Consider the following 25,472-nt stretch of genomic DNA (forward strand, 5'->3'; position numbering starts at 1 on the left):
ATTTACATCAGCTCTGTCAATCTTACATTTCATTACGGGTGCTGTAGACTTTCTGAGGAGACCTAAACGTTTGACTGAGAGCTATTAAGCCAGTGTTTTTTTATCCTAGTGTCTCTATGCCAGACAACAAATAAGATGTGCCGTTCTGAAAGTTCATGCCAAAAGTGAATCCTAAAAATGTATGGAGTTTTATGATAAATTTATATTGCTAATGTGTTGCAATCTTTTAAGATTGTTTTCCAACTCACACTGACTTCAGGAAGGTAAGCTTACTGAAACCAGTGGCTCTACTGTTGTTATTGTGATTATCTGTATAGTTTAGATTTGGTACAACATATCCTCCAATACTGTTTTGCAAATTACAGCCTAATCCTATTTCAGAAGTCTGCTGGTTTCAATGGGAGGATAATTCCTTTTTGCGAATAAGAAAAAGCATTTACATAAAATAATACTGTCAGAAATGAAGAATTCCCTAGTGGTGTCTATAAATTCAGAGAGCTGAAATTCTCACCAAATATTTATTTCATAAACAATGAAACACTGCATGTTTTACACTGACATGAACAGATAGAATGATGCAAATTGCCAACAAAAGTAATTATTTAAGATTTTCTGTGTCCATTCTAACATCATCTCGCCTTCCTTCCATGATTGTGATTTTTACTTCTTGGTATTCTTATACCTGTTGTGAACCACACTGGTGTACTGTTTGCTCTAGTGATATTTATTCCTGCAGTGACAAGTATAATACTGATGGCAAAGCTGACCATATGCTAAAAATTAAAAGGAAATATCTCTATATGTTGGTGATACACTCAATCATATGTGTACTTCTATATTTATCATTATTTTCAATTTCCATTGCTATTGCATATGAGCACAGAAAGTTTCTTGTGTCCGGTTTTAATTTACGTATTTAATTTGCTTAATGCCCTCTGGCTTCACATTTAAGAGCATGAAAATTTAAAAGGTAAAGTGGTATTTCTAATGCTACATAGTACCTGTGCTTATTCCATTACAAAATTGGCATTTTTCAGTTCGGAGCTTCTGGGATTTTATTATGCCTTATGTCTCCAATCATAATATACAGTAATGATTCATATTTCCTTATGGAACTGGTGATGTATGCTTCCAAGCAGCTAGAAGAGAATACTCTTGGGAATATTAACAACGCTCATGAGTATAACATAATGAAACCTATTTTCATCACTGGCATTCATGCTTTTCGGCTATTCAAGAGGTATAAAGGACCTGGCTATAGGCTATACCGAGTTCCAGCCTGAAGGGAGCTTCCAGCCAGCCGGCAATAGCTGGACACTCTTCCCTGTTGCCTCTGGGGGGACTGAGCCATTTCTGAGCTGCTCATGCAGTCCAGCACAGTCAGCTGGCACAGATCAGAGCAGGACCAAGGCTGCTCTCATCTTTGGTGGGACTAGGGCTCGCACTGGACGTGCAAACCACCACGCAGTTGTTACTGTCATCTAGACAGACTGCCGCACCCTTGGCACTCGGCAAGACTGAGACTCCAATTTAATCTATTTAAGTGAAGCTGCACTGAGGTGAACGCATGCCAGGACAATTTTGCACTTCTCCCGGCAGTCAAGGGCACCCCTCCTGCTCTTGGTGTTGCCAGCCCCTCTCCTAGCTCCCTTCTGCCTCTCAGTGCTGCTGCATCCCCATCCCATTCCCACGCCAATCCCTACTTGCAGCAGGTCTGTGCGTTATCCTCGCAGAGCAGAGAATCCCAGCTGTAACCCACACCTTAAGGACAGTCACTGGGAAGGCAACACCGAGCCAGGACTCTCGCATGAAGACCTTTGCGTCGGTTCAGCAAATTGGCTGTACCGGACCATGCCAAAGTGATTTCACCCCACACCAGTTTCCCATTTCTGCTGCAACAGAGACCATCCGTCTTCTCTGGCCACTGGCTTGGGGATGGCTTCTTTTTGAAAAGAAACATCTGATTCATCTTAACCCTGGCAACAATTTGTATGTCTGCACTGGTTTCAGTTTTCAAGACGACTGCGTGAAAGAAATGACCACCTTACTTTAAAATGAAGAGTAAAACCGATGCATTCGTTCGTATTTCGAAGTTCCCGAAAGCAGCGGTGAGGGCCCTGTCAGCTCTAAACCTTGGCGCCGATTTGCATGAAAAGTCAACCACAGCAGGGCTTGGGCCCGGCAAGGTTTCTTACAGGCAACAGCCTCCTGGAGCTGGCGAGCTGCGCCTGCCCATGCCAGGGACAGGCAGGGGCTGGGCGTGCCCATGTTTTAATGCCAGTTCCAGCTACATGGAAACCCCACAGGAAACCCTCGCCCGCTTGGCGAAGGGGGAAAATCGAGCGCCTTCTGGAAAAACTTTCCAGACCTAAATTTGCTGCCGGCGCAGCCGGGCCCCCGCCCGCAGGCCGCCGCGTACGCCCGGGCTCCGCAGGTGCACAGGCCAGACGCCTGGGGCCGCGGCCTGCCCTCGGCCCGGCCCCGCGGAGGCCGTGGGGGCTCAGCCCCGGGGCGAGGCCGGCGGGCGGCCGTGCGGCGGGGGCCGGGGACCGGCCGGCCTCCCCGCCGCGCCGGGGGTCAGCCCCGCTGAGGCGGCTTCCAGCGGGCCGGCAGCGCGGCCGCGGAGCTGCCGTCTCCTCCGCGCACAAAGGAGGGCCCGGCCCGCCCGCGGGGCAGCGGCCCCCGCCGCCGGCAGCCGCCCCCGCCGCCAGCGCCGGCCCCTGACAGGCCGCCCCCGCCGGGCCCGCGGCGCTGGGGGCGGCCCGGGCCGGGCGGGGCGGGGCGGGGCGGGGCGGAGGGGCCGCCCCCGGCCTGTGCGGCCGCCGGGGAAGGGGAGGGGAGCGCCGGGCGCCGCCGCCCCCCGCCCCGCCCCGCCGCGCCCCGTGGTGCCGGCGCGGGCGCGGGGCCGAGGCAGAGGCTGCGGGGCCGGCGGGGCGCTCACACCCCGCGCCCGCCGCCGCCGCCGGGCATGGAGGGCGCCGAGGCGGCCGCCCGCGGCAGCAGCAGCCCCGCGCAGCCCCGCTGCTCCTCCTGCGGCTCCGGGCCGGCCGGCGGCGGCGAGGCGGCGGCAGCGGCGGCGGCGGCCATGGAGGAGCCGCTCGGGGAGGCTCCGTCCCCGGAGGTAGCGGCGGCGAGGAAGCAGCAGGGGGTGAAGCGGCATCACCACAAGCACAACCTGAAGCATCGCTACGAGCTGCAGGAGACCTTGGGCAAAGGCACCTATGGCAAAGTCAGGCGGGCCATCGAGAGGTTTTCTGGCAGAGTGGTAAGGCAGGCGGCGGGGCTGCGCTTTGCCTTTTCCTATTTATACGTCTGGATCATTTTTCTTCCCGGCACCTACCTGGGAAGGCAGCCGGCTGGGCGCATCCCCTGAGGGACCCGCCCGTGGCGTGTCCCGGTGAGGCAGGAGCCTGGCGCGGCCGGCAGCCCACGGGGTCCGGGCCAGCACCCCACCCGTGCCTGCGGTCGCTTGGGGCCGGGGCTTTGTCTGGAGTGCAGATCCTATAGAGAAACTTCTTTTTTTGGGGGGGGTGGGGTGGTGTTGTAATAACACATCGGTACACTTTAAAAGGATGCGCTATTATTGGAAAAACAGGGTGGCTTATTGTTTCTGATTTGTTTTTACACGCGGGTCCACTGTGAGCAGTTATTCTTTCCCCACTGGAAATTCACGGTTTAGCGAAACCTGTCACACCCCCCGGCTCACCAAAGCCGCTCACAAAGTACTGTCAGAATGGCAAACATTGGTTCTCTGGTTAAAAATGCTGTGATTCAGTCATACTTTTGTGACCTGAACTTTGCTGACACCTAAAAAAATTGCAGGGACTGCAACCCAGCCCCATTGGTTTTTACGATCCGTTTCACCGCTCAGCGGTGCCGGCTGGCTGGAGACTTCAAGCAGCCCCGAGGTTGTCCAGCAATAACTCAGCTTCAGCATTTCCTCATTGGTACAGCGCTCCAGCAGGGCGCAGAAATGCAATTGAAGAAACGTACACATTAGTCAGAATTATTGTCATTTTTCCTTCCCCGAAATATGTAAGTATTCACAGAGGGCAAGCGAATGAGAGGCAGGCGTTGCATTAAAGACTGCCCAGAGAAAGAGATGCTTTCTAAAGTGGTCTTCCCACTGCTTTTCATGTGAAGTAGACTAATTGAGTTTTCACTAGACTTCGTCTAAAAGCAAGGCATTTCCCTAGTGATGTTACAGGTTTTTGTCTCGTTTGTCTTTCCCTTTTGGTTGCCTGGAAGCTCAACGCGCACCCAGAGGCAGAAGCAATGTGAAACAGAAAATGAAATTGCAGATGCCATGGCTTTAATAAGGGATACTTGCTTTGCAGCTAAATATCTTTGTGTCGACAGTGAAAATGAGAGTTTCAGCCAAGTTGTAGAGTCATATCATGTATGCTTTCAGTTTATTAGCTCATTTGGAGGCAGGCTAAAGAGAAACCAGAGATGGACATCTCTGCACATGCTCACTCCCAGTCCATGATTTTTAAAGTTTGCTGTCTTGGCTGTTTTACAATTTCAGGCTAACAAAAGCTCCAGGGCTATGCTATATACTAACTATTATTTTGTAAGTAGATTATTTTTGAGTTGCATTACAAAGTGTAATAAATAAGCAAATACATTGAAAACACTTTTTTTTAAAGACTTGATAAATTTAAAAAAAGGTGGCTGTATTGTAAATGAGACTTGGTTTTGGGAAGGGCCCTCTCAGAGGAAAGACTATAGCATAGATGTGTACCTCCTCTAGGTTAACAATACACCTGGTCTTTCCGTATTTTGCTAACTGTCAAGGACTTCAGCTACGCAGCTAAGGATACTTAGATGATACAGTCTGAACTGAATTTATATGGTTAATGCCATTTTGAAATGGAGAGGGTGAAAATTAGAATACCCATGCAATCTTAAATGCAATAAAAATGTTACGCTCTCTCTATCAGCTGGTATGCAGAAGCTAAACAAATCCTTACCGGGGTGCGAGTTTTATACTGTAGTAATACAAGCCTTGGCGTGTGGCACTTCATAATTATTAACTAGTCTGCCGGCGAGTTCTGGTGTAAAGTGTCTGTTTGAACTTTAACATCTGTGCGTGTATGTAAAATACCCACGTTTTGTCTGCTTACAGAATAAAAGCTAGTTGTCAGGAATCCAGCCAGACCTAAGTGAATGGAAAACGCTTCTTGTTTCCTGACAGTTCCCTTGTCTGGCTGTTGCAGTGAACACCGATTGCTTTCCACGGGTGAGACGGGAGCACCGACAGGGTGACTGATCAGAGAGGGGCAGAGTTTTCCTTCAGGTTTTTTTTTTTTTTTTTGTTCCTCCCCCCCCCCCCTTTCTCTCCCCTTTCCTCTCCTCAGTTCGTATGAGTGTGCAGAGTTTGCAGCGCGGATGGGCTGGTGGGGCTGGGTGCTGCCCTGTGTCCAGTAGGGGATGCACAGAGCGAGCGATGTGGCCGGCACCCTCTCTTGCACCATGTCCAATGCAAATCATCTCGCAACCGGCAGCTCGGTAGCAAGAGTCTCAAGGTCGCTCTCGTCCAGTCTGCTTGCTTCCTATTCCGCTACTGGTTTAGCTAATCATCTTTTTCTTTACTCTGCGGTAAGCAGGTATTTGAAGCTGTATGGTAACAGATTGTGAAGCTGGACCTTGGCAGTGGCATTGTGTTCCCCGTCATCAGCCTTGTCCAAGCCATTCTCCTGTTTGGCCTTCCCATGTCTGTTGCCCCTTAACAATCTCTTTAGCTGTACAGCACTTCATAAAGATATTTGCTTGATTAGCCAGGCTTTTAATATGAAGCCTGTACTTTGGATTTGTCGTCATCTGTGTAAACACAGAGCTCAGGAGTGAAATAGAAATTGGCAGATTTGAGTTTAATGAAGTAAAAGCAAGGTGAGAAGACACTTTGATCCAAGCTACAGATGTGCTTTAGTCCTGTGCTATTGGAAATCAATAGCAGGATTTCTGTTGACGTGTATTAAAGTGGTATTTGTCGCTTATTAGCAGGTTGCAGGTTTATTCACGTTGTTATCGTTTCTTTGTCTTTCCTCTCAACTCAGTGGAACGTGATCATAAAGCTTCCTGCCATAAAGCTCAGGGGTAGATTGTATGATACATTTAGTTTGTTATTGGAAACAACTTATGTGAATTTGTGTATTAGTTACCACAGTGACTACAGACAGTATTGCATGCTGCATGAAGCAGTTAAAATATTGCCCGCTACATGACGTATGAGGCACCTAATTTTGCCAGCAAGATTTCCTTCATTAGTACTGGCTCAATGTACACTGTGTAACTTACGATATTTTAAATTAAGGCACCTGTTAGTAAGTGTAAGGATGAAGAGATGATATCGCAAGCCTGTGAAGTAACACTCATGTTGACATTTCTGTGGGTGTTTTCTCCACTTGTCATCTTGCACATGTTAAACCAAAGAACTGAGCTTTTGTTCTTGTTACGTATTCAATGTTTGTTAGCCAAGAAATCCACGGTTACACTTATGTCAGCCTTAGATAAGCTGTGTATTGACCACCTCTGGCTGATCCCATGCATGGTGCATGAAGACGGTAGATGCTGCTGGGTTCTTCCTTGAGTAAATGATTCCACTGGAGTAAATACTCCTTATAATGCAATTTTAAATTACAGATAGGTGTTTTCAGTCTTGTTATCTGTCTTTTCCTGACCTGATACAGAAAGCAATGCCTGGATACAAAAATGCATTAATATTAATTCATTTAATGTTAGTGAAGGAGCATGTAGCTCTCTGAAACATGGAAGACACCAGGTAAACCCTGTTAGGCTGCCTGGAGCACTCCCAGCAGAATTTAACCCAGGGGTTCGATACCCAGGCCGGTTTACAGCTCCCTGTGGGTGCCCTCCTGCAAGGTGCTCTGCTGGGAGTCATTTGCTCTCCCTGCCACCGCTGGACCTAGAGCTTGCTAACGGTGCTGGTTGGTTGTTATAACCTCTCATGAAACGTCCTGTATTATCCGCGCTTCCTTTCGGTTACCATCTGCACTCAGGACAGATTTTGCCCTTTGCAAAAGCCAGGAGCTTTTCTCCCTTTCTCTGCTTGGGCTGCGCTTGGGAGGCGATGGGGAGCAGCTCCAGGGGCCTCCCCTCTGCCTTCACTTCCCTCTCTTTGCCTGAGAGCCAGGACATCTTTTCTTCCTCCTCACCAGCAGGTGGAGGAAGCACTATTCTCCTCCAGCCGTTCTTCCAGAAAGTTAATTATTTTGGGAATTGATGACAAGCTGCAGCCCAACATGAAAAACAGGCATGCGATGCATATTTGTGCAGGCATGTTATGTGTGGTGGTGCATGTTATTTATGTCTTTTGCACAGAAGTGCAGGTAGGAGGATGTTGCCAAATGAAATTAGTTTTGGAATTAAAACCTTGTTTAAAAAAAAAAAAAATACCAAAAAAACCCTTCAAAGCAGCAGAAATGTTTTTAGTTGCACCTCCAGTGAAAGCCTTCACTTTCAAACAGCTCTGCTTCATGATGCTTTTGGAGAGTCGCGCAGGGTTTTTGCAACCCTGAAACAGCAGCAGATTACATGAAAGGAGGAGCTTTGCTTTGCTGATTGTATTTCTCTGTATCATGACAAAACCAAAACATGAATACCAACAATGACAGTTCTGTCATGTCAGTAATTAAGGCCTTGTTGCCCACACAACCGTTTGTTTGTTTGTGGTGTGGTTTTTAAGGGTTCCAAATAACAAGATAAAAGCATGCTCGTGGGTCACTGAGGACAGTGAAAGCCAGGTGGGACGTTTGTCCCAATTCTCTCATCTGCTTTGCTGTTATCATAGAAAATGTCACTATTCCTCTCTTCCTTCTTACGCAGGTGAATTCTCTTATCATCTTTAATGACATTTCCTTATATATTTCCATTTTTTTTCCTGAGAACTTCTGCTTCAGTTAGCACCTGGGTCACTACTTCATATTGATTTTTTTACCTTGATCTCTCAGTATGCATCTTCTGCAGGATAATGTCCAAATCTGATGCAGAACTCTTTGGTTTTTTTTTTTTTGAGGTTCTTTGTTGTTCTTATTAAGATATCGTCCTTTGTTGCAGACACCAGTGGAAGTATCTACACAACACTGCTGTGATGTGAAGTGCTTGTACAGTACTTCGCACAGCAGGATCCTGATTCGTGAATGTGGCTTCCACAGCTACGATAATACACTTGAATAACAACGGCTTGTATCGCTTTTTATATGTGAGAAAGAAAAACTTGCCGATTAAAGCCAAAATAATCAGAAGTGTCAGCTAGTTTTGAGTGCACAACCTAATACCTGATTTTTCCAGACATGTGAAGTACGTAACACCAGGGTCCTAAGGATGAGAGCCTCCTCCTGCAGAGCTCGGGCTCTCTCTTTACCCTGGGCTTTTGTCCCTGTGTGATGTTCAGCTTCGGTCTCCATTCCCGGCCCTTTTGTGCTCCACTGGCGCTGCTGCCTCTCGCTTTGTTCTGCGTGCCAGCGCTGTGACCCGCGCAGAAGGCGCTGCCTTGCTCCCTGCTTCCGAGCTGGTAGCTGCCAGCAGAATCTATGCAGCCTGTGGTGGGTGCTGCATATGCCTCTCCTGCCATGAGACACTCATGCGGGGCCAGAGGTTCCTAAGTGGAAGAGGGATTCTTGCAAAATGTATTGCCAAAACCTTATTCATTTCTTTCTTCAGGTGCTGAAGGCATGTTAGGGAAACTGAGGTTATCCTCTGTAAAAATTGTACCAAAGCATGCATGGAAAGTCTAGATCTGGAATGAATAGATGTTGGAAAGAGTATATGGGCTCGAAAATAGTTTTGGTGTTAATTTATTATTTGCTCCACTCTTGATTATTAGATGTGTTCTGAGACTCTGATTTAAAAAAGGAAAAAAAAACCCACTGGATTTAATCTAATGTCATTCACAGTGAATATTGTGGGCTTATTACAATAGGAGTTATACCTGGTTGTATAAAATGACTACAGTCATCACATAAACACTTGTATAACTGATATGCCAAAGAAGACCTGAACGTCAAAGGCTGCACACAGAAATAACTGATTACAGCATGCAGGTCATTTGGGGAAAGGCACTAGTACAAAATACTTGTTTTCTGCACTGAGAATTCTTGTTGGAGAAGCAGATTTTTTCAGGGGAGTATGGTTCAGTGGTATGAAAGTCTGAATTAATGACTAGCCAGTAAGGGGTCATCTGAATACGTTAGCTTGTCAAATCTTTTACCAAATTAAAGAACAGCATGTTCCTTCTGAGCTTTGAGTGGACATCAAGTCATATTCCTTCAATGAGGTTGGACTCTCTTACAGGTGAAAAAATTAAAAGTTTCTGAGAGCCTGTTCCTTCCCCCACTATTGGATTGAACAATTTTGGGCAGGTCAATTAACTTCCTTGTGTCTCAGTGTATCCCTTTCTGAAGGGATACCACTTAATATAGGGAAGTTAGACTAATTAATGGGGCACATTTTGGCCTGATACGCACCTAGTGCGATCTGGCTAGATGTGAAATTCACTACAGAATTTGAGCCAATGTTTATAACGCAGCCTTCAGCTAAAAACCCTATAAAATGCCTAAGCGTTATTACAAATGGTTTCACAGCACCATATGCTAGAGAACACAACAGAATGGAAATTGCTTGTACAAAGTCTGTCATTAGATATGGCTAAAATGTACTGTGTTTTTTGGTGGCATGTGTTCTAAAAATTATTATTATTTTTTAAGAACCGCAATGTGGATTTGCCATGTGGAGACAATTATTGTATATATTGTAGTTTGGGGTCATACATGTTGAATAAAACTGTGTGGAATGTGGAGTTCTTGCGAGCAATTGTTTATTCTTTACAGAACTGTAATCATAGTTAGTCTGTGTTTTGTCTGGTAAATAAATAAATAGAGAGTCTTTGCTGGGGTGAGGAACTGGGAGGAGGCACGTGGTGGTCATGATGAAGAATGCCGAATGTGGGCTGAAAACCAGTTCTAGGTATATCAGCCTTGAACACCAGCAGGTCAACGTGTGTACAGCCATGGTAATCCAAATGCAGAGCATATGGGACATGTTTCCAAAGCCCACATACCAGGGGTTCAGAAATTGGCTGCTGACCTTTGCTTTGATGTGGGCATCTCCCTGGCTCAGGTCTCTGCCTCCCGTACCACGCTTATGTACCCTCTGTCTATGCGAACCAGGATGCTGACGCCAAAGCATCTCCTCTTACTGTACAACCATGCTCCTCTCAGCAGGACACTGTTGTTCTCGTCATTGTCATCTCGTACGCTCTTCCTGTGTAAAGAGGGACCAAACCATATGTTTTCTGCCGCAGTCCTGGATGATGCTCAGAAGCCAGAAGTGCAGGTTTGCCTCCGGGCTTGGGGGGGGATAGGAGCTCGCAACGTGGACGGCAAGAAGCGGCGGTGGCAGCTGCCAGCTCCTCCTCTGCACAGAGTGGCAGAGCCTCAGCAGCTCCTGACCTGGGCAGGGGTGGAGGCTGCTGCCAGTGCCCAGCTCTGGCATACAGTTTTGATGGTTTGCATGCCACCAGTGGTGGGCGTGTCGGTATGGGAATCTCTGACTGACAGAGATTATTGATCTTGTCTCTTCTTGCCTCCTACGTAAGTCAGGATTTGTCCCCAAATCGCCGAGGTGAGCACTGGACACTTTATGGAAAAAACTCTTGTCATTAGCCCTGATGGGCTGATGTACTTGGGATAGTTGGTATGTCAGAGGAAATGTCTTGGTTGAAAAAGTCTCTGACTAAATATTCAGATGATGTTTGTCAGTGTTTCCCTCAAATATCTTCCAGCAGATGTGGGTACCATGTGTGCCCATTTAATAAACTAAACTCGAAATAATTTCCACTTTGCCAGATATATGGGGAATGGCTGGGGGGGGGGGATGGGGAGTGAACTACAAAGCAAGGTAAAAACTGCATATGTGTGTTGTTATATTTGATGACCAATTCATTAAAGCCATAAGTGTATCCAGGCTTTCAATAGTGTTCTCCTGCTGTTGCTTCCTGTACTCCCTGGCTACAAAATCAGTCTCTATGGCTCTCATTTGTCTTACCCACATGAAAGACTTTGAGCATCTGCAAGTTATGATTTGAGAAGTATCTGCTTTTAAGCAGAATATATTTATCACCGTGTCTTCACAGGCAACATAGTGCGTTGTATAAATTAGGGGATCCCAGACCTTTGAACACTAGGGGGCTGGGTGAGATACTCTGTGCGCGTATGGTGTCTGGCCATACCCATCAAACATCCTGGACCTACACCAAAAATGCCAGATGTTCAATAGTTGTGGAGGCCCTCCTGTAACCTTTGCTGCGTGTTGCAAAGGAGGGAGGGTGGAGGGGACGAGGTTGTAGCCATCCCTTGCTCTTGTGCTGTTTTCGGACTCTCGTTTGAGCTCAGTATTTTTTTATATTTTGGGCTAAAGACCATGGACCAACCCTCAGTTCTGTCTGTTAAACTATTACATGGTATAAATGCTTAGCGTTCCCTGACTCTCCAAAGACAGATGGGCTTTGCTTCTAGCTCTGGTGGTTTACGAGACATCAGTCCTTAAATCTGCCACTGGCCCGTGACGGGATGCGAGTCCTGGGTCTTGCTCAAGTGTGAACTTTTCCGGCTCTGTTCTTACCAATGGAGGAAAATAATAAAATACTTTAATGGGTGGTTCCTTTCATTTAAAAAACCCAAACAGCTACATAGCAGCTATGCGAAAAGGGGTTGCCATGGCTGGCGTGTTCGAAACTGTCCCAGCCAGTTGTAGGTGAATGGAAAATTGCAAAGTAAACGCAGGTCTTTTGGTTTATAAGTATTAAGAAGACAGCTGAGCTTGCTTAGGTTAATGTGTGACCAATGTAACTGTTAATTTCTGTGTCCCTCCTCGGCCTTCCTCTCTCCCTGACAGCATTTCCCACCTCACCTCAGCCACACCTCTGGCATGGCGCCCGGGGCCCTTTGCCCTTGGGTCCCCTGGGATGCCAGCTTGGGGAAGGGGAGGGTCTCCTGCCCCTCGCCTGGGGCTGGCTGCCTCCATTTTAAAGCATCGGTGCTTGCTTGGCAGGCCGCTCTGTCCCCGTCACCTCGCCTTCCTGGGGGACGTTGGCCTGTGGTAATCCCAGAGCCCCTCAGCTACCCTGGCCCGGCAGCCGGCATGTGGGACGACTTAAGCCGAGAGGCTGGAGGAGCCGAATGTCTTTGTTCTGAGGTCTGGCGGCTTGAGGGACTTCCAATTATCCTAATGTCTCGCTGTGCCGAGGAGCTGAGTCAGCATATTTGGGCTGGAGCACAACTGCCTTGGAAGAAAGACGCTAATTAAGAGATATTAGGCTTAAAAAAAGAAAAGAAAAAAAAAAAAAAGAAGAAGAAATTCATTGTTACTGTGAAAAGATACCATGCCAAGTTTGGAGACTAAATTTAGCCATTCATAGGTAGATCAGAAAGATTCAAGTCCTGCTGCCGATGGAGATCTCAAAGCCTCCATATCATGTTTCCCATACGCAAAAAGGCATTTCATCTCTGCTGCAATTTCTAGGCTCCGTGAAACGCCTGATGGTGAATGATATCTCCCTTTATTTGAGGTACAGGTGTTATTTCAAAAGTGAGTGTGACTGTTTTTTTGATCACAGAAGGTAGTGATGATGGTTGGATAAAAATACCCGTTTGAGCTGTGTGGTAACTAAACAAATATTCCTTTTTGTTAAACGGTGTTTTGTTGTGGTTTTTGTCATTGATGCAAAAAGGTTAAGTCTTCTGCACACAAGTTTGCCAGGGGAAGACGGCAAAGCATGTTAAAAAAACAACTTCTGAGGCACGTGTTTGGAGCTGTCATTTATTTGTGTATTTTTGCCATCACACTCTGCACAAATCAAATGTCATAGCTTCCCCAGCGGAGTTTGGCTCAGGAAGGAGGAATGAAGGCCAGGCAGTCCCTCAGGTGGCCGGGGATGCCTGGGGACGCCCGGCGCAGCGCCGTGCTCGGCAGCAGTTTCGGCAGGGCTGTGCTGCGGGTCGTTGTTTTGGCATGAGGGAAGAAAAGAGCCTTTGGGAGGAGAAGAAGGGAGAGCACAACCTTCCCGGCTGGCCTGGAGCATGAGATAGCTGCGCTCCAGTGCAAGATGAAAATGCCTGTAAAATACCTGCTGGAGGCAATACAGGCTTAGCTGACCTGTGTGGGGATACAGCTGAGAGGCATCCACATTGCCCTCTTGGGAAGACACATTTTTAACCAGGCCTATACATGAGGCATAGCGTCCTTCATGCTCCTTTCCTGGTCGCGTTTATTCTCTTCGGGGTGCCGAAATGAGGTGAATTAATGAAACGGCGATCTGTGGGGTTAAGCTCCGTCTCCTGTAGGAGCTGGTTGTCACAGCTGTGCTTTGGGTGCCCAGGGGGTGAGTGGTTTCTCTGAGGTTCATCCGGAAAGTCTGTGGTGGAGCTGCGGGGAGAGCTGAGGTCGACCACGGCTTCAGCGCTGCGCTGAGCCGAGCCGTTCCTTGTACGGGTGTAACCATCGCAGGAAGGTCGCTCATAAAGCGAATGTCCTCTTTCATGGCTGTCGTCACGCTTCGAAGGGATGGTGCCACTTTTTCAAACGCCCGCCAGCTGTTGCGTCTTGGAGCCCGGTCACTACTGCGTCCCGCTGTTGATCCCCAACTGGTACCACTTGGTCACTGTTGGGTCCTCACAGCCTGGGAGGGACGAGGGCCTTCAGCTAGACCATGCAGTGCATTTACATCCAGGCCAGGGACTAGCCATCCTTTTCAACAGCAGGGTTTTTTTTCTGTGTACGGTTTGAGAGTTTTCTACCTGCCTCTCTGTTTTCAGTAAAACGAATGTATTCTCCCACCCTGTCTGGCATTTACATGATGAAAACGCAGTCTAATGGGACCTGTGAAATGCATCGTTGTGGGTTGTGCATTGCTCGTGAGGAATTCATTGGAGAGAAGGATTTCATGCTGTACTTCAGCCTCCTTCCAGCCTTTCTTGGATGAAAGGAAAACTCCGCAGCCGTGAATGTAACTGGTTATCATTATTGGATGTCATTACTCACTCACTCCGAGCGTAAAACAAAAAAAATCGCATCCCCTGTGATGTCCGTGGGTAAAATGCTGCTCTCGGTTACATTAACACTGTTGTAAACCAAAGAGAGAGTTCGGCCCTTTGTTTCAATTGAAATATTTGTTTAACACAGGCAAGGACTAAACAATACACTTGAAAGCGATTTGTGTTATTGTCTGTAGAGCAGAGCTTGTATTTTATGAACTGGCTGATCATAAAGACAGCATAAATCATGTAAAGCATTCTCATTTACTTTTTCTTTCTTTTTTCTTTTTGCAGATGGGGCTTGTAGAGTAGAGTTGCAGTCAAATGTCTGCTCCAGGATATTTTAGTTGAACTGTGTGAGTCCATTAAACAAATGTAATGGCTTTTTGGAAAGAAGCGCTGCGTGTTTCAAACCAAATGTTTTACATAGAGAACATCTGGGTAGTTCTGGGTGTTTGTATGTAGAGCACATCAGACAGCAGCCGTAGTGAACTCAGCTGGGAGGTTGCCTGGGATGTAGTTGTAGGATATGACAGTTCAGTTGTTATGGGGAATAATTCCTATGAAGTATTGCCATAAACTGAATGTTTGGCACAAACAGCTATATCTTTGTTTTACTATACACCCAAGTTATTCTTCTTATCTGCCCAGGAAAACTCTAAACGATGTTTAAACAACGCAGTAAATGTTGGCACATCTAAGCTGCGGCATGCGCATTAAAGCAAACTTGAGGAAGCCGATACCGTTAAGGGGAAACGAAGCTTGCTCTATTTTCAACGAAGCACTATTGACTCCTGCCATGGGCAACGCAGTGCGAGTGAGCAATGAATGCAGTATGTGCAAATGGCTTGTGGGGTTGAGTTGGAAATGATCGACGTTCCAGTGGCGTTGTGTGTTGTTGCTTTGAGGAATGTGAAAACGCAAAACCATGTGAAATGCATGTAATTAGCCTGACATTAGAGTTTATTGGGGCTACTGGAAGAACTTTAACCTGGTTAAATTAATAAGCCTGCTTTTACTTCACAGCATCAGAGGTAATATATTTCCAGGAAATGTAGGAAATGTTGAAAAATGTCTTATTTGGGAGTTGGTTCTTAAATTATTTCTGCAGTTTAACTGAGGAATGCGTGGTTCAAATGAGATTAAAGTTGTAATTTCCAGAGTAGCAATGCAGCTTCCCCTTTCAGGATTGTTTAAGTAAAAAGTTAAACAAAGTGGGTTAGGCAGTCTCTTGCTCCAGTCCCTTGTGGACAGCAATTCACATTGCGCAGCACTGCTTTAATAGTCCTGCTCGGTCTGACATGATTTGTGGTATTTGCTGAGATGAATTTCTGGACTGAGCAGTGTGAGAGGGAATTGCTCCTCACTCTGAGGAAGGTGGTATGTCCAAGTCTGTGCGAAGGTCACTGGCAGGGTGAAGTGGGAAGCCTGCGCTGCTGCTGTTGCACTACCTAACAGCTTAGCTTTTGGCAAGGGGATCCCAGAAATCTCAGTGCTAACTCTCCCTTGTTCAACTGACCCCGGCCAAAACATGTGCCAAAAAAGGTGTTTGTGCGTGTTGAAGGAGGGGGCAGCAGTCCTGGAGATCACAGGGTCTGGGGGAGTTCTTTGCCAAAAGCTTTCCATCTAGAAAAAAATACTGCTTTGCTGTTTGTTCCCTCCAAAGTTAACCCTCCCCGTAACTGCTTATAACAACTGCCTGCAGTTGTGAACTCCTCTTCTAGCAGGGAAAGCTTGAATTATGCATTTAAGGCTGCAGAATTGCTTGATCGCCAGCCACTTAATTGTAGGAAAGCGTAATTCATTCCTCACCTTCTCATGTCTATTCCAAGCCCAACTGGCCACGGGGAGCAAGAGTGTTCCTGTTCCTGCGTTGCTCTCTCCACTGAGCCATTAGGGTGGCCTTGGTAATTTACTTTCAATAAATAGAAGGGAACAACAGGAGGTTCCTCTACCTTTAGGGGTATAAATATTTCTCAGAAATCAGAGACGGATGGGGAAGAAATGTTAGCAAGCTCCCTTCCTCCCTCTGTAGCAATTCCACCATGTTCTGTCACAACTCTAGGACGGTCCCTTCCAAAAAGGGACCATTAAATAGGTAACGTCCAGGCAGAACAATGTAATATGGAAGCAGTGCTTTTACAAAAACAAATTTAATATTGCAAAGTGATCTGCAAGCCCTGGAGCAAAATAACCTGGGTGAGGCTTTGATACGTGATTGCCAATCTTTTTGTTTTCCAAGAGTGTTTTTCCAGATCGGATGTGGGTTTATGGTTCACTAGATTCCCACCAGGAAGTGGCATTTATATTTTGAGCCACCTTGGATCAATTTAGAAAAATATACTAGATACAGGCGCTTCTGATAGCTCTGTGCCATTAACCCTTCCAACTGTGCTGTTCACACACATCTGTGTAGCTTCCGTGATATAATCTCTGTGGCCCAGCATCCTCGCGCAATGAATCCCTGCTCACCAATGTTAATCCAAAAGCCTAAACGCTATAAACGCAACTTAAAAATCCCTCCACACTTCAAGATTCCACTGGGTTGATTAGGAATTTGAGGTGGTCAGGCAGTATGGTGTTGGGGTTTAATGAGCATTGTGGTGCCTGAAGGTATGGGCATTTCTTTTTCAGAAGAAAGACTTCCCAGGTTTTCCCTGTACTATTGTAATTCTCATGGTGAAATAGCACTTCCTACTTTCTTTGAAGGACTGCAGAACCAGGAGAGCAAAATTGAGACCCATGCAATACCATGCGACTTTGCTTTTGTGTCAGAAGAGGCATTGTAAAGATGTGCACAGCTCTCAGCGGTTCTGAGGCTTTTCTGAACTTACAGAAAACTTTAGTGAAAGAGAGAGAATAAGCCAAGTTACATTTATTTACTCACAACTTCCTCAAGCAGAATGTACCAATGAATGAAGATGTGCTGTCAGGTGGCTTCTTGGAAAAAAACTAGTTCTAAGAAAGAGTTTAAACAATGTCCAGCATGCTTCCTTGTTTAATGTGAATTGCAGCCTTGCACTGATATAGTACCTTTCACCTAAACATGTGCAAAATCACTTCAGAGACTCTGGTAGCTGCTGAGGTTACTGTTATTTAGCAATTATTTAGCAGCACATTGCAATGGTTTGCAGCAGTTGCTTAGAGGGTGTGAATAACCCCATTTTCAATTTAAGTTATTGGGAGGAATTACGGGAGACTGTGTAATTTTCAAACTGGAACTAGATCCACCAGGCACCAGGGCTTTTATACCTCTCTTCTTAAGAAAGTCATAAAGGGCTCTCTCTTAAAGAAGTAGCCAGGATCTTGGTTTTGTGTTTCATCCCCAAAAAATCAATGCCTTGAACAGTGTGCACTCCTACTTCGGAGGATTACTTCAGCGTGGTTCACTGCTTATGCACAATGAAAAACAACATTGAATTAAAGCCCCTCTCTGCTGCCCCAGGTTAGCATTTTGCATTACATCAGCAGCTGTGGTAGCTGTGAGATCAAGCCTCAAAATTAATGTGAAATCTTCCAGGTTTTGGAGGAGGAATCTGTAATACCCATGTAACACTGAGAACAGTAAACTTGGGGCTTGTGAATTCTTTCACTCCTCTTTAACCTGACTTGCCAGTAATTTAATTAGTGCTAAACAGTCTGCACACAGACTTGCAGAAGTTAAAAGACCGACTGACACGGGATTTGCTTCCAGTGACTTTTCCTCTTTTGCACATGTGCTGGATGGAGCTGTGCTGTGTTTGGAAGTTGATCAATAATGATTGCACAATTCTAACCTTATTTAAACTATGATATAAACAGACATGATAGAAACAGATGCTACCAGGTTTTTTCCTACTTAAAAGTGAAGTCAGCTTTTTTTTTCTGCTTCCCCCTCCTCCTTTTTTTTTCCTTTTTGGTTCCAACAAAATTGTAACCTGGAAGAAAAGCAGTTAGACTTTGTGAAATCCCAATTCAGTGTAGCATTTGGCTTTAGTAAATGTGGAAGCCAAAAATAAACATCTGCTTGGCAACTTCACCAGAAGTTAACTGTAAATGCAGTTTTCATCTTTTCAGTGAATGTGGCATTCAGTGCTGGTTAGCATCTATTAAGGAGGAACAATCCATAGTTGAGGTTGTAAAGCATTTTTTTTCTCTAATTGCAGTTATGAACCTCCATTGCCTCGGGGAAATCCCCTACCCCAGTTTCTTTCCAGATATAATTTCTTATGTGCCAAAACGTGAACTTCCCTTGAAAGCTTGAAGGTAGGTGGATGGGGTATTTGTGAGTTACTGGACTTTGGAAAAGGCATGGTCTTCCATCGATCATTGCATGACGGCCCCAGAACTTCAACTTGGCCATTTTTTTCCTCCTTTCTTTAGTCCTTCAGAATTAGATCATAAGCTTCTTTTTTTTGCAGGCTGTTAGGAACATTTTAAAATATTAGATATTGTATCTTTGGATATTGAGAAGGATATGGAGTTACATTTAGAAGTGAATTAGGAAAAATGTAAGCAGTCCCACTCGTTTCTCCAGGAAGGTGAAGTCTGCATGTGAGAGGGACTCTCCCAGGATCCTAGCCTTGGGCTCCAGTCCTGGCAGGCTACAGCTGCAAACGTCTTTAATAATCTCGTCTCGTCAGATCTCTGCTTTTCAGCAAATCCTTTGCAACCTCTGCTGCTACCAAGGCAAAATCATTTCACTGTGGATCAGGGAGGATTGAGGTGGATGCAGAGTTGCGGTAGCGTGCTATTGGGATAGCGGGGAGGAATGAGAAGGGGCAACTTGAGGCAGCACTATGGGTACACTTTGTTATTGCTAGGGATGGTGATTACTTGTAGGATCTTTCTTCTAAAACTGAACAGTCCTACGACTTGACACTTCAGTAATGCTGTATGAAAAACTTTTATTTTGGGAAGGGAGAAGTTTTTTCATAGATTTCTGACATATATCAGTGGACTGTCCATTTCTGAATTCTGCAGCCCTCCCTTCTTCTCCCTGTTTTCAAGGTTCACTGCCTTACAATGAAGAATCAATAACTAGGTTGCTAACCTGTGTTTTTAAATGCTGTTGAAAATCAGATCTATGCTAAAACAGATGAATGCTTTTATTTATTCCTGGTGGTAGATCAGTCCTGAAATGATTAATACAAAGCTCTAAGATCCATCTGGTAGTAAGGATGACTTGAAGCCAGGATTCTCGGTGTTAAGTGAGGAAAGGTCTGCCAGGTAAATTTGTCAGGGGATGCACGGTGTAAATATGCCAGGCTTCATATACATAGCTGAGGATGGCGGGTACCAAACAATGAAGGGATGTAAATTTTCCAGTAAGGCAGTAGTTACTCAGGAAATGTGCTCACAAATCCTGCTAACAGGCACCGTATGCGGGGGTGAGGAAAGAAGTGGAGGAAGGGTGTTGTACGTGTTCCTCCTGGCACCCACTTTATATATGTAGAGCATAAATGTGTTCATCCGGTGCCTTCTACTGCTCATTAAAACTTGCTTCCACAGGTGTGTTTCTCTGTGAATAAAGGGGGAACTAGAAAGAAGACATAACCCCATTGCCTAGTATTTGTTATTAGTTAATTCCTCTTCACTTGATGAATCATCACTTATGGTATGATAACAGCAACTATGTCCGGCAGGACCAGAAAAGGAAAATGAAACCCAAGGTAATCATACCCTGGTTCTCAAAGAGGCACTGACACATCGTGCCTCAGCTTATGCAAATAAAACTTTGATTTAACATTTATCACACAGACTTAGGACTTCTAGTGCCTTGGTACAAGAGTGAGTTTCTCTACAGGTAGTGAGTGACAGAATGGCAGTAAATCAGCTTTGTTTTTTAGAAATACCATCTTTTTTATGTGATACATTGGGAAGAGGGGAATGAAGCAGAGAGACGCAGATGTTTGCTATATGCTTTTACCATACAGGCTGAGGCAGCTGTAAAAAAACCCCTTGCCTCTTAAAAGCAAATGAACTTGAAAGGTGCGTCACGGCACATGCATCCTCGCCCTTTATGTGTGCAGCTGCTGGCTCGCAACAACAAGAAAAGCGTTTTGTCTTTGGTAACATCCATGACACAAACAAACATGCAATGGCACAGAGTAATGGGCAAAAGTCCTGAGATTTAAATCAGCAGAGTCTCAGTGGGTGCAGATGGCACAGGTTACGGCTTTGAGCAGCTCCCCTGATTACTGCATAGTTTGCCAACATATCAAACAATAGACTTGGGCCGTTGATAAATAATTAATAAGGATTTTGTTGCATGCTTGTCTCCCAAGCAGTATCACCATGGAGATGATCTGGCTTTTAGGATCTGAAAAGTTAACAGTCTCCAAAACAATGGCATTGTGTTGACCTTACTCTTTCTCTGAACAAGAGAGCTCTCAGAGATATGTTAGCAAAATGCACAGTGCCGGGCAATAACTTTGCTGCAACTCACAGTGGCCTTTTGTCCAACTTTTCAGTGAGTGCATGAAGTGTTTTCTATGACCGTGCAGAAGCTTGTTCTTAGAATTGCACGTCCTGCATGATGCTGTTTGTTACTGCATTTGGCCTGGAATTGGAGTCTCAGGATAGCTTTTTTCCAGCAAATGGACACAGCAAAGAAATAATCATGTGGGAAGAGGCTTGCAAGAAGAAGCCTGCATGAGGATACCTTTGCAGAACTCTCTGGGTGCTTGGCTTCCCTGTAGGGATATCCATCCATGGCTCCTTCTTCCCACCTGGAAGGTCCAGCGGCCAGATAGACAGTTATTTAGCCCATCCCCTGCCTTTCCTTTCTCTCCTTTGTGCAACCTCTGGAAGTGCCATTTCAATGCAACTGCATTATCAGCATCCCCCTCCTTATCATTTGATTTCAGCAACCTCAGGGACCACCCAATTTCACAGCTTTGTTTCTCTTCCTCTTGTGTTGGTGATGTCTGGGCTAAAAGCCATAGGCAGAGACTCCCCTGGAAAAAACATAATACAGTGCCAGACTTTATTCTTTCTTGCTCAGCTCCGTGGAATTGGAGAAAGAACAATGTGCCTTTTCTCTCCCCACCCCCAAACATCCTCTGCTCTCCCTTTCTCTTCCCCCCTGCGCGATCCACCTATTCTTTAGCTCCCCGCCCCTGTTGGCACTTGGCGCGTTGCACTTCCCACCTCGGAGTCTCAAAGAAAGGAAGCAGAGCTGTGAAACCGGCTGGGCTCACCCACTTCCCATTGCTGGGTGGGGATGGCCTCAGTTCACAGCTTTCGGAGAGGTGTATGTGTATTTAACCCTCCCCTCCCTCTTCACCCAAAGAAAATCGGTTTTAATAATTTTCTTTAAGCTGCATTTCTGACATATCTCCCAGTGGCAGCAAGCTGGTTTCCCTTCCTGAGGGGCCCGCGCTCTCTGTCCTGATGTAATTTTCCCGTCTGTCCACAATAGTATTGCAAGAGTCCATTGGAATTTGCTCGAGCATGGGTGGTATGCGCAAGCGCTGGAAGCAGCTTAAAAGCCACAGCCCCCACAGTGGAAAAGAAGCAGTTTGTTCGTATCTTGCCATGGTCCTAAAAATAGCCTTGATAGATAATGAAGAGTGGAAGATTGTTTTCAATGGGACTGAATGTACTGCATGCAGAAATTGCTGGGGAAGGTTCAGTGGTTTGTGTCATTCAGGTGGTCAGCCTCGGTGACAGCACTAGCTGACTTAAAAGTCTGTGACTTTCTGCACTGTGACTAATTCTACCTTTGTTTATATTCATACACCTCGGCTGGAAATGAGGCAAACGTAGGTTCATTAGATTAAAACAAACACACGAACCAACTTCCTGAAATCAAGAGAAACAGCTTTACGCTTTGATGAAAATGCAGCTCTGTTGCTCAACCCATAAATGATGGTGCCAGCAGTGACTCAGCAGACACGGAGATTTGATATGGAAATGGGCACCTACTGCCTGCCATGCCCTTTGCCGGATGTTTAGACTTTGAGATGTTTTTCTGTATGCAATGGTCTTGATCTGCCTCTGTAAAAAGAAAATTCCACCCATTTTGCTCTGCCCAGCAGCCGAGAAGCTCGTAAAGGAGGAGAGACATTTCTCAGATAGGACTGAATGTACAGAAACCTTTGCAACTGTCATCTTTTTGAAGTATTTATAGTTCAGTTCAAGTTATTTGTAGCAAACAACAGCAAAGAAGCATGAAGTGTGTTGGAAAATACTTAATAATCTCTCTACACCAGTTCAGAGAGTGAGTATAAATCCTCTTTCCAGCAAATGGAGACAGGTAATTTATTGCAGCCTTGAAGAGAGCGGCTTATTTCTCCACACTTCCTGCCCAGCAAACTCTGCAAGCTGACTCATGGAGGGATGGGAAGCCAAGAGCTGTGTTCCCTCTTTCCTATCTGCTTCTGGAAGGCAGAGCCGCGGTGGAGCTGGGGCTGTGGTCGTGCGGAGCCATTTGGAAATGCCTGGCAATATTGGAGGTTCATAACCCCCTGCTTTCTCTCCCCCGTGCCATATGTTTTGGAGAGGGTATTCCCTCTACCTGCTTCTGAGCAGAGGCTGGTACCAGCACTGGCAGCACAGGTGGAGGTCATTTCAGTCCATCTCTGGTGCTCCTTTCTCCCCCTCTAACCCTGTGTGTGGGACCATGTTGCCATCAGGGCTGCAGAGGAGATAGCGAGGATGTTAGTGCTGCGTACAGCCAGTATCGATCCCCGGAGGGACCATCACATGGCCTAGTTTTGAGCTGTGACCCTGGTGCTTATGCATATATTTAACTTTACATGTGTGAGCTAGCCCATGGAAGCCAATGGACTGCTCACATGTGTGAAGTTAGGCATGTGCTAAAGTGTTTTGCCAGATTGGATACTGTGTCTATAGGGGCTCTGGGTGAACTTGAACCTGTTTTGTTGGGGTGAGAGGCTTTAGATTTCATTACTGAGAATCTGATATGTTACTCTGTCCGAGTGCAAGGTCTTGGAGTTATCTGAAATTCTCATTAAGACAAGAAGCTAGGAAAAACACAAATTCCTCCACTAGTAACGTTACTAAAAATACTATAATTAAATTTTCTAAGTTTTAAAACCAGTAAAATATATTGAGAAAGTGTGGTAGAGGTATAAGTACAGTGTTCTGAGGGTACCGAAGGGACTAACAGCACTTTCTTTGCAGATCTTGAGCTGGAGTATTTGGAGTAGTTAATATAGCTGATGTAAAAAAGCATGTTGCATTTACCCTACTCTTGATTCATAGGCTGTGACCCTTAATAAATTTTGATGTTGCACACAGCGGAGCTGTTGCTTTCAGAGAAAGCAAGGAAAGTAAGCAGGCAAGCAGGAAAGAAAAGGACCTAAAGAATGAACAAACAAGTTCTTTCATAAGGTATTTCTCAATTGAGATTATTTCTTATTAGGCTTAAGTTGTTCAGGTTCATCATGTACTGTATCTGGCAGCAGTCCTGTAAGTGGGGTTTTCAAAAACAGAGCCAGCTCTGTCTGGTGTTAAAAGCAGAAGCGCACTTTGAAAATGTATTTTCTGGTATATATTTCTGAGTAAAATACATTTCATGAAAGAAAATCCATTACTGATATTTTAGGATACCTGGAAGAGAGACTTGTTTTACAGCCTGATACCATAACATACAGCCAGGGATCTTACTTTGCTCAGAGAGATGAAAACAATGAAATATATAATAACTACCTAAAATGTGATCATGACTTGTAATGTTTCCATGAAATACTGGGGGGGAAAAAAAAAACCAAACAAACCCACAACTGGACTGCTTTCTTGTTTTTGTTGTTTTTTTCACATCAGTAGACTTAAGCCCAGGTACCCTTGCTGACACGGTCTGAGCAGACTGATGCAGGTGAAAGACGCTTGGCCGGCAGAAATCCCTTACTTAGAGGGGAAGAGCTGGAGCGAACGCTGTCCTGCTGCTCCGCGAATCCTGCTTTGGGATGGTGCCCTGACAGTGACTCCACTACAGCGATCGCTCGCTGTTTGGCCTTTTGGACCAGGTCACCGGCAAGGCTGTGCACTCTTGATAGCCTCTGAGATGTGGAGCAGAGGGGATCACGCAGGCCGTCAGGCAGGTGGCATGGGGTAAAAAGCATTTATTGAGATGCGTTCGAACCTTTCGCTTCCCCGAGGCTCTTTTTGAGCGGAAAAATAGCAGTTGAACATGGGGAAAGGTATCAGAAATCAGCCTTTAGTAATGGGATGGTTTGTTGAGCAAGGCACTCCTGTGATGTGTTGCACAGTTTGGGAGGGAGAGGCAGGCAGCAATTCCTGAGATGCTACTGTCCTCATTTCCTTTAGGAGTCAAGTCGGCTTTCTGTTTCGATTTCCTCATTCCCTAAAAGCGGATGAATAGTCCTCTTTCGCTACTTGCCTCCCAAGGTTTAATTGACATATGGCTGCACTGTGCTTTGAGCATGCTCATTTAGTGTGCAAATAGACAGTGATATTATTTTGTTAGTACATGTGAGTGTCTGTAGCCTTGCTGTAATACAGAGTGCTCGTAACTGGTAACGTACTGTGCCCTGGCTAAGGGGCATTGCCTCCCCCACGGTGCTTTTGCTGTTTGGCAGGATGGCAGGCTATGGTCTGAGCGTGGGCAGGTGGATGCTCAGCAGGATGCATCGACACCACTGGAGTTCAGATAGTTCGCACCTGCCGAATGTCTTTCCCTGTTTCTAAATGCCGGTCACTGTGATCTGAAGTAGCTGAGGGAGGGAAGAGAAAGTCTTGAATATTAAAAGGTGAGAGATGTGTTTGGCACGCGTTCTCTCCTTATGTTGGGATGAGATCTTGCAGCCTGGATGTCACTGACAAAATCCCAAGTACTTCAGCTGCGCTGCTGAATTCTACCCCTGCAAATGGGAAGTGATGTTTTCAGGAGAGCTTAAGTACCATCTGCAAAATTTGGTTACACTTTTAGGAATAGCCTTTATAAATTAAGGCTCGTGGGTGCCTCAACCACTTTTCAGCGTGGGTTGTGAGACTGTAAACTCTCTGGTCCTTTTGAAAAATATGTTCCCAGGCAACACATCTGTTTGCATTTGAAGATTAATCCAAACATATATTTACAGAGTGCCACCACGCTTTTCAATCACATTTGCATTTTTGTATCTAAAAATATATGCTTTCACATGTGCAATTATTCCACGGAGGCCATTTGCAGTAATTATGTGTAGACTTACAAAAGTCCTGTCTGTGAAGCACCGAGTCAAGTTAGTAGGAGATTGGCATGCCCTCTGGGGTGCCATTATTACTTTACCAGCCACGAATGGTGAAGAATTTGCTCCCCATTGTATATTTGACAATGAAGCCCTTCTTAAATTCTTCCTCAGAGCCAAGTACAAGGCTGTCTTTTAATAAAAAATGTGTTTTTACCCATGTCTATATTTATTTCTTGCAGGAATGCACATGCTGCTCCAAGAGCCACCCACATCCTTCTTG

General features: G+C 45.7%; 1 protein-coding gene across 1 annotated transcript in view; it reads left to right on the forward strand.

The window, feature by feature from the left end:
• The first annotated feature begins 2,968 nt into the window (after positions 1-2,968).
• The window catches only part of NUAK1 (NUAK family kinase 1), a 46,509-nt gene continuing 24,005 nt past the window's right edge, over positions 2,969-25,472 (forward strand). Inside the window, exon 1 of the mRNA XM_075724444.1 lies at positions 2,969-3,265. Coding sequence (XP_075580559.1) covers positions 2,969-3,265 — 297 coding nt within the window. The remainder of the gene's footprint in view (positions 3,266-25,472) is intronic.

Source organism: Pelecanus crispus, chromosome 1 (assembly GCF_030463565.1).
Source record: "Pelecanus crispus isolate bPelCri1 chromosome 1, bPelCri1.pri, whole genome shotgun sequence".
NCBI lineage: Eukaryota > Metazoa > Chordata > Aves > Pelecaniformes > Pelecanidae > Pelecanus > Pelecanus crispus.